The sequence below is a fragment of the Sturnira hondurensis genome, unplaced genomic scaffold, assembly GCF_014824575.4.
Source record: "Sturnira hondurensis isolate 20B ecotype Veracruz unplaced genomic scaffold, ASM1482457v3 Scaffold0022977, whole genome shotgun sequence".
NCBI lineage: Eukaryota > Metazoa > Chordata > Mammalia > Chiroptera > Phyllostomidae > Sturnira > Sturnira hondurensis.
The window spans coordinates 2,891,123-2,900,389 of record NW_028095608.1 but is presented as its reverse complement, the minus strand read 5'-3'; the positions used below and the strand labels follow the sequence as shown (position 1 = coordinate 2,900,389).

The 9,267-nt window shown below is 52.9% G+C and overlaps 1 protein-coding gene across 1 annotated transcript in view; it reads right to left on the bottom strand.

Annotated features, from left to right (window-relative positions):
- Positions 1-506: 506 nt before the first annotated feature.
- Positions 507-9,267, bottom strand: part of RYR2 (ryanodine receptor 2) — a 389,249-nt gene continuing 380,488 nt past the window's right edge. The window contains exons 100-103 of the mRNA XM_037037343.1: positions 8,367-8,431; positions 6,455-6,555; positions 5,584-5,635; positions 507-1,832 (exon numbers count right to left, since the gene is read on the bottom strand). Of these exons, the coding sequence (XP_036893238.1) occupies positions 1,737-1,832; positions 5,584-5,635; positions 6,455-6,555; positions 8,367-8,431 (314 nt within the window). The 3' untranslated portion in view covers positions 507-1,736. The remainder of the gene's footprint in view (positions 1,833-5,583; positions 5,636-6,454; positions 6,556-8,366; positions 8,432-9,267) is intronic.

Sequence of the window (9,267 nt, the reverse complement as noted above, 5' to 3'; positions counted from 1 at the left end):
TCTGCTGTCGCGCCGATCAGCTGAAGAATGACAAATGGCACCCAGCACAGTTCTTGGCACCCGGCAAACGGGCCAGCAGCGTTTGAGTGTTTAATGCGCCACTCGCTAGTCATCTCGGAACACGGACCCCGGTTCTTACTGGAGAGGGAATCTGCCCCGCGCTTCCCGAACTAACAGCTGCATCAAAATTGAACAATTGGGGAGATAGTCATTCTTCTGTCATTTGCAGTTTTCAGGAACTCTAGACGACCCCAAACAGGGAAATGACAGGGTGGGGCAGGTGATGTACGATGCTGACAACTGAGGCCCTGAAACCATAAAGGCAGCACACCCGCCCGGGTGCAAGGAAACCTGACCAGGGTGAAGGCCGACAGTCCCAGACAGTCCCGATCCCCCTCACGTTCAGGGCTCAGCATTTTAGGGCCCATCCCAGTTATAAGTGAAACGGAGAAAGAAGAGGGTGAGCAAGTTAGTTAAATAGTTTAATCAGAGCAGTTTTACAATTCTAAAATTAACAAGCAGACTTGTAATAAAAGAGCTCCAATGTTTGCAAAATGACCTTGCTTCCATTCTGAATCTGCCTTTTTATTTGTAAAGATTAGCATTACATTTAAAAGGACTCAAAATGGAGTGACTGATCTTATCATCGTGTTTTTTGATGCAACTGACGAACTCCCTGAATGGATATTGCTTCAGCATTGATAGTAAAAAATGGCTGGACGAGAGGTCCTTACTCCACAGCTGGTCACAGGTGGCGGAATGAAGAGAGTGACTCGGGATGATGTCGGGCCCGCGGGGCCCGGGCGTCGGTGGACAGCCCTGGCTCCGGGCACACGCGGTGCCAGCACCCAGCACTCTGGACTATGGATGGTTAGTTCTCTCGTGGGGATCAGCTTGCTGTGAGGGTTTTCTCTGTTTGCTTAAACTTGCATAATAGACATGCAATGAGTTATTTCTTTTGAAAGAGTGTTTTTTGCAGTCCTTTGTTTCATACGAAGATTTCACGGAGTTGCAGGGTTGCATCGAGGTGTCACCGAAATGAGCACGGGAGCAGGTGGGGGTGGTGCGTGCAAGTTCAGCGGATGAGGAGAGCCCCTTGTCCTGAGACGGGCTGCCTGTCTCTTTAAAAAGTACACAAACTGCTTTTCTTACCCTCCCCCACCAAAGAAAAGGGTAAAGAGGAAAAAAATTCACAGAAATCAACCTAAGAAAAAAAAAGTGGACCTAGAGAAAACGGAGATGTTTCTCATGCACGTGTCGTCTGCACAGCTCAACCCACACACAGTAAGGCACTATTTCCCTTCCAAACGGCACGGCGCCCTGCAGCGGGCACCGCTCTCAGAGTCCCTTCCGGACGGAGCGATGAAGAGGCCGATGGGCGTGGCTGCTCCTCTGGGCCTTCCCGCCTTTGGAGACTCCAGGCATCTCAGAAGGACATCTATCCGTGTAATGACTGAGTGTCCAGAATGGCTTTCCTTCCAGAGTTCCTATGTGGTCTGCGCATGAGTTTAGATTATTCTTCAGTGTTTATTCTCAATGAAAACACACGGGGTGGGGGAAGGCCGGTCAGGTCTTCAGAAGCACAGCTTCGCTGCTCCCAGAAAGCATGGAGGGCCGGCACGCTGTCACGAGACCAGCAGGGTGTTTGTGAAAGACACGGGGTGTCCGAGAGTCGGAGAGGGAGCGCAAGACAGGAGGGGCGAGAGTGCGGCCTTCAGAGGCGATCTGGGTCCGAATTAATTCAGCTGGTCTTCGTACTGTTTCCGGAAACAGTCCCCTGCGGGGAAAAACTCCCAGCATCTTTCTTGATACATCTTCCAGACATAAGACTCCTGTGAAAGTAAAGATAATGTATCGGTATCATGTCTGTCCCCGACATCTTCCTACTCCAACAAATGTAAGACAGGAATGCACATGGGTTGGTACATGTAGCACACAGCCACGCACACGCACATGCACGCACACACGCACTCGGATGTCACTGGAGAGGCTCCAGCTCACTTAGGTCATTCCTAATTGTGCCAGGCCTCACATGCTTCTAGTAATAAACAAATAATTTTCACCCTGTCCATAATGTGATAATGAAAAAACCCATTTGTGGTACATGATTCCAAGGGTTCTTATAAAAATACACGAATCCTTCAAATTCAAATCATTAACAGTCAGAAGTGAATTTTGTAGAGAATTTCACATATGGCCCACATCAAAATTACAAGTGAACTACAGAATAACCGCTGTTCAGGACAGCCTGAAATCTGCTGAAGGGAAGCCCTACGACTAGGGGTCCAGAGACGAAGCCGCGGTGAGACGGGCAGGAGGGGCAGAGGGGCAGAGCAGGCTGGTCCCACACCCACGGAGGGTGGATGAAAATCAGGAGCAGTATCTTGGCCGCAGAGGCACCCCTGAGGAGCCTGGGGTCCCAGCCCCACACCAGGCCCCCCAGTCCGGGGTTCCAGTGTCAGGAAGAGGGGTTCCTATAATTTCTGGCTGTGAAACCCAGGGGCACGGATCCTGGCCCGATGCTCAGCTGGTTAGGGCATCCTGCCGAATCTCCGGACTTGTGGGTCTGTTCCTCAGTCGGGGCACATGCAAGCAGCAACGAATGAATGTGTTAGTGGAACACAAGCGAATGTTTCTCTCTTCCTCTCTCTCTCTCTAAAAATCAATTTTAAAAAAACCCAGTGGGGATTGAGGCTGAGGGAGACGGAGGCACCTGGAGTCCCAGGCAGCCCCTTTTCAAGGGTCGCTGCATGGACCTAGTGCAGTCTCTCTGGGCTCGAGTGCTGGGGGACACAGCTCCAAGGGCACCAGAGACACACAAGGAGGAACCGCACTGTCTGGCACCAGGTTGACGGCAGGGGGAGGGTTTTCTCCCAGACAGAAGGGCTGGCAGGGGCCGCTGTTCCTTTGGCGCTCCCTCCCCCACAGACACAGCAGGGGGTGCCATATCTGCCACTCCTCCTCCCTGGCTCACACTGTTGGCCCCGCCCCCGGTGATTCCCTGAGAACGCACCCCACCCACCTTTCCGTCCCACTCAAGCTGCTTCCAGTGGCTTTTCCATACAAATGGCCTGTTCCAGCTCACACTTCAGATGTTAACTAAAATCTCTCAAACAAGCAGCATCTGGTCTCAGCTTGCCCCGTACCTCTTGCTAAGTGGCCTCAGGCCTGGCATTAGCAGCATCTAGCCTTGGTTCATGGCTTGCTTTCTCCAGAACACCTCCAAGCCCAGGAAAAGTGGCAGCTCTCTGCAGATCACATTGTAGTTCATGCCCAGTGGCCCCAAGCAGGGAACAGGGGAGGCCCCAGAGCCAGCACACCAGCTGAACACCTTCAGACCACATCGAAGCACCACCCAACCGCCTCCACAAGCAACACACTCAAGGGGCAGACTCAGCAGGCCCCAGAGCCCCGCTGAAGGAAGTTCCACTCTGCGAGGTAAGCCCCTGCACAGATGATCCTCCATGGTGCTGAAAGGTCAGTGGTCACAACCAGTCCTTGCAGCTCATCGGCCTCGGGGCAAATCCCTCCGATCCACATGCCAACAGCAGTCAAGGCTAAACTACAAGAGGAGGGTGCGCACGGCCCGCATGGGGGTGCACCTCCAGGGCCCAGCTCGCGTGATCGGGGGGCTGTATTAGTGGACCCTGCAGATCACTCATTACATAAGGCCACTCTACCAAGCCAGGGGACACAGAAACTCCACCAATACACAGAAACAAGCACAGGAGGCTGCCCAAATGAGGAGAAAAAGAAACCTGTCCTGAATGGAAGAACACAACAGAACTACAGAAAAAAAGAAAATGGAGACACCTAAGAGATGCAGAGTTCAACCCACTGGTTATAAGGATGCTTCGTGAACTTAGGGGAAAAGTGGATGAATTTATATGAACTTCAACAAAGAGAAAGGAAACATAAAAACAGAGGTAGATAACATAAAAAAGAACCAGTGAGAAGTGAAGAATGCATGAATTGATATGAAGACTACATTACAGGGAATTAACAGTAGAGTGGATGAAGCGAAGGATCAAATCAGAAATTTGGAAGATAAGGAAGCAGAAAACACCCAATCTTAACAGCAAAAAGAAAAAAGAATCCAAAAGAATGAAAATAACATAAGGAGCCTTTGGGACCACTTCAAGCATACCAACGTTCACATCGTGGAGATGTCAGAAGCAGGAGAGTGAGCAAGAAACTGAAAACCTATTTGAAAAAATAATAACAGAAAACTTCCCTAACTCAGTGAAGGAAATAGGCAAGTCCAGGAAGTGTAAAGTGTCCAAGGAAAATGAGCCCAAACAGGCCCACACCAAGACAGTCTTAAAAATCAAAAGAAGCAAGAGAAAAGCAGTTAGTTACCTACAAGGAAGCTACCATAAAACTGTCAGCTAATTTCTTTTTTTTTAATTTAATTAATTTATTTTTTTAGAGAGAGGGGAAAGGGAAGAGAAGAAGAAAGGAAGGGAGGGAAACATCAATGTGTGGTTGCCTCTCTAGTGCCCCCTACTGGGGACCTGGCCCACAACCCAGACATGTGGCCTGACTGGGAATGGAACCTGCAACTCTGGTTCACAGGCCCGAGCTCCATCCACTGAGCTACAGCAGCCAGGGCTAATTTCTTAACAGAAATATGCAAGCCAGAAGGGACTGGTAAGAAATGTTTAAAATCGTGAAAAGCAGGGACCTACATCCAAGATTGCTCTGCCCAGCAAAGCCATCATTTAGAATGGAAAGGCAGGTAAAGTTCTCCCCAGACAAGAAGAAGCTAAAGGAGTTCATCACTGCCAAACCAGTATTACATGAAATGTTAAAGGGTCTTCTGTTAAAGAAGACGGGACACAAAAAAGATAAAAATAGGAACAATAAAATGGCAATAAATACATATCTATCAACAACTGAATCTAAAAACAAAATGAACAAATGAGCAAAACAGAAACAGACTCATAGGTAAAGAAAACGTTTGGACAGTTGCCAGACGGGAGGGAGGTCGGGGGGGATGGGTGGAAAAGGTGAGGGGTTAAGAAGTACACACTGGTTGTTACAGAGCAGTTACAGGGGTGGGAAGTACAGCACAGGGAGTTCAGTCAGTGACACTCTAACAGCCACGTGTGGGGTCAGGCGGGTGTGAGGTCACGCAGGGACGTCTAAGCCCTGGGGTGCACACCTGAAATTAGTATCATAATGTATGTCGGCGGCAATTGAAAAATTTTTTTAAATTAAATAAACTAAAAAAAGAATTTCAGATAGTTTAAAAACAACACATTTACTATGCAAATACTTAAACTGCCCATTAAACTGTGGGCTGAAGTTCATTTGAAATCATCTTCTATCTGATTAAGAAATCAAGAACATTGTAATGACCGAACCCCAAAGTCGGCATTTTCACTAACAATGGTTTACTTTTATGTGAGCTTTCCTTTGCCACAAGGGTGAGCCTTGCACATTCGTCCAGGAGAACGGCGACTTTGCGTTGAGATGCCGCAATGACAACCTGACAGGAGCCCCGTGTGATGTGCGCGTCTGGTCCACAGCGCAGGACTCCGTTTCCACCCTCCTTTCGGGACACGCCCGCCATGCACCCACCTGTCCTGTGTGCTCCGTCTCGTCCTTGTTTATGAGATACATCAGAAAGAACCTGCGAGACAGAGAGATGAATCAGAAGGGGCTGTGTGGGACTGCACTCCTGAGCCTGCTGTGGGTTAACTGTTCACGTTGGTGTGAGAACAAAGAAATGGGTCCAAAATAAAAATAAATGCCACAAGGACAGAGCTTGGCCTTCTTTAAAAACACATTTTCAAAGGAGCTACACTGTGTGCACACAGACGGCCACCCCTCAGGGGCGGTGGGCAGGCCAGTGGCGGCCCCGCCTGGCCTGCGTGGGCACTCACTCACGGGGCAGGGATCACAGCCCATCTGCAAGGCCGGGAGCTGAAGTGCCAGGTCGCAGGGCTGTGCTCTCCAGGGCCCACTGCTCTGGCTACTCTGCCTCTACTCCGCTTGATGTTAACACTGGGTCAGACACTGACTAAGAGTCATATTCTACCAGACCTCAGTTAGAGCAAGCCCTGAGTAACAGCCAGATTTCCATTTTCTAAAGCAATGTTCAACGTTTCTAATGGCACTTATGAGATCTCTGGGTGCTCAGAGGGAGGGAGGTCCAGTCTCCCAGAAGCAGTTGAGGGTTCCTATGGCAACCGGCAATGGCTGCTGCACTCTTGCAGGGCTGAGCTCCTTTCTTGTGCAGCCTGCCCGCCCTCCAGGCCCCGTGCTAGAAGGAACTGTTCGCCCTGCAGACCGGCTTCCTCTCCTCCGTGCGCCTGCTCCCGAGGGAGAAGGATCCTGCCCAGAGTCCCCCTCTTGGGGCAGGGCGGGGGGGGGGGGCAGGCATGAAGCCTGCATTCTGGGGTGGGGGAGGGGCTCGGGGAGAGGCTGAGAGGCATCCGGGCACACTCACAGGTAATTGGCCAAGTTGTGCTCCTGTAAGGTGTGCGTTTCAAAGCCGTGTGGCACCGTGTCAAAGTAATCATTGCCTATTCCACAGATGAAGCACTTGGTCTAGAAGACAAAAGAAATATTGAAATCTCAGAGTTCAGAAAGCAGGACGAAAGGACACAGCTCACCACTACGGCAGCAGCCGCTTCGTGTACTTAGTATATTTATTCAAAGACCAGCAGGGCAGTCTGCCGGCACCTGCACACGGACCTCTGTGCCACACTGTGCCTGGCTGCGGGCTGACCGTGCAGCTGCGCAGGAGCCAGCAGCGGCAGGGCGGGAAGAGCACAGACTGACGGCTGAGCGGCAGCGCACGTGTTTACTTATTTTCTCCAGCCAAGGCGAGAACACCGGGCTCGCAGGTCATGTCTGCTCGTGACACCGAGTCAGGAGATCTGAGTAAGACTGTATGTGCTCTCCCCTGAATCTGCAAACCTGGTACCCACTGGACCAAGTCTGATGATCAGGGGGAAGGGACAGGAGACCTCCCCAGAGGATGGCGTCACTCACCGACACCAAGAGGGCTGCCATGTGCTAGGCACTGTGCTGGGCACACAGTTCACCAGCGGACGTGCACAGTGACAACGTCCAGGGCCAGGAACGGGGTACCTGTTGCTTCTGCCCCAGCCCCGACCGTGCCCCTCTGCACTCGGCCTGCGGAGCAGTGCCGGCCGGGCCTTCCCCATGGAGCCCCAGGACAGCAGGCCTGGCGTCCAGTGTCAGGGCAGCACAGGTGCTGACTCAGGGCATCCCATGGCTCATCCTCAGGTGGCCACAGGGGCTCAGCCCCCCTGCCCAGCGGACGCCCTCGCACACCCTGGAGGCCTAGTCACCTGAGCCCGGACCCCAGGGCCCAGAGTCGATGACTAAGACAGTTTTCGAAGGTCTCAGTCCCTGGCAGCAGCTGTTGACGCTTGGCTGCCAGGTCTGCACTCCCCGGGACCCACAGAGGAGCTCTCCGGGGCCCTGCTCTCCTCTGTCACCTCAGTCACTCCGGTGTCCGTGATCTGCACCCCTGGGGGCTCACCTGGAACCTGGGGTTCACCCCTCCTTGAGCTGAAGTCTGTCCTCTGTCCCTGGCCAGTTACCAGGTCTCCTCACGCCAACTCCTTAAGGGCTTTTCTTAGCAAAAACCTCACTCTCTCCTGCCTAGAAAATGCTGATGGCCACTGCCCACCCCTGTCTTGCCACTCGCTAGCTGGCCCTCTGTGTTTCAGACCACGGTGACCTGTTACAGTGTCAGTCCGACTGCGGCACTGCCCTGCGTGAACTTCTGCCAAGAGTGGGCCTTCCCCCCCCCCCCGCCCCAGCCCACCACCAGGGTGTAAGAATTCATCCCAAACCACTTAAGCTTCCAAGAAAAATCCCATCCATCCACCTCCCTAACTCCTGAGTCTCCACACACGTAACTCTGAGGGTGACATTCTCACAGAACCCGCCATGGATGGGGCCCCGGTGATGCCCTTGGTGGGACGGCAGGCAGGGAGGCTGCCAGACCAGCCTGCTCCCTCCCTCCGAGCTGGAGCTCTGCGACCTCCAGGACTCAGCCTGGGGTCCCTTCAGGAGGGGCCCCCTGATCACCGGAGGGGAAGGCAGACCCTCGCTCTCACGGCTCCCTCCTGTGAGGGTCCCCGGGCCACTCTGCGGTCACCTGCTCCCTGTCTCCCAAGGACACCACTGTTCTGAACACACGGCTGTCGGCACGGACCCAGGGCCCCCAACTCTCAGCCCAGCACACGGCCCCACTGGGTGTGTGGCCAGGCACAGGCAACCTGAAGGTGCCACACTGCCGTCCCCACACACGCAGAGGTCACGACGGAGGCAGTGGGGCAGGGGTGCTCGCATCTCCAGGTGAGTCAGAAGCAGGGACTGACCTCCATGTCTTCCTTCACTTGTTCCTGCTGGTCTCTCAGTTCTCCAAACGCATCGATAATTAAACCTGGCGTTAAACGAAGACACGATTTAATCTCTATCAACCAGAGAATCACAATGACATTCACAGGCCCCACCAAGGAAGGGAAAAGGGGCAGCTGCACCAGGCAGCGCTCGGCTGTGGGGAGCGCATGTCTGGCGCTCTGGCCAGGGCAGGTGCGCCCCCTCCCGGGGCAGAGATGGCTGTGGTTACACGGCCGGCACTGCCTGGAAGGGGTTAAAAACGAGGTGACAGGAAGGAGAAGCCTTCAGTTAACTTGGCAAATGTTACAACTGAGTTCATGCTGCAAGACAGCAGCTGAGACTTGTGCTGGGAAGCACAGAGAACTCCACTAACATGATTTCCCTGTGGTAATTTGGAAAGCCAGCATGGCCATATTAACTGGGAGGAATTTGCCTCAAATCATTTTTCCCCAAGCTCCTTACAAACAAACTCTACAGACCCCAGCTGCCTCCTTCAGGGAGCGGGCTGCACGCTGCCTCCCCAGTGTTCGTGGCTCTGCCTGCACGGGAAGCAGATTACTGCTGACCCGTGACGCCCAGAAACGGCTTAAAGGATGGATTATGAGTCCTTTGAGCCATTTGTGGACTTCACTTAAAAAAAGCATCACTTCATGCCTGTAGAACTTGGAGATAATATCACATTTACAGACGCATCACACTCAAGCCAGCATGAAGGAGCGAGCAGAAGAAGGTGACGAGTGTTTTCTGAGTGGGAAAGCCACCACACCCCATGGGACCTTGGGTCCAGTGGCACTTGGTCACTCTCAAGGGCTCTGGGTCCTATCGATCAGCCCCTCTCAGCAGTGCCGAGGGCCAGGCACTGACACCCATCAGGGCTCA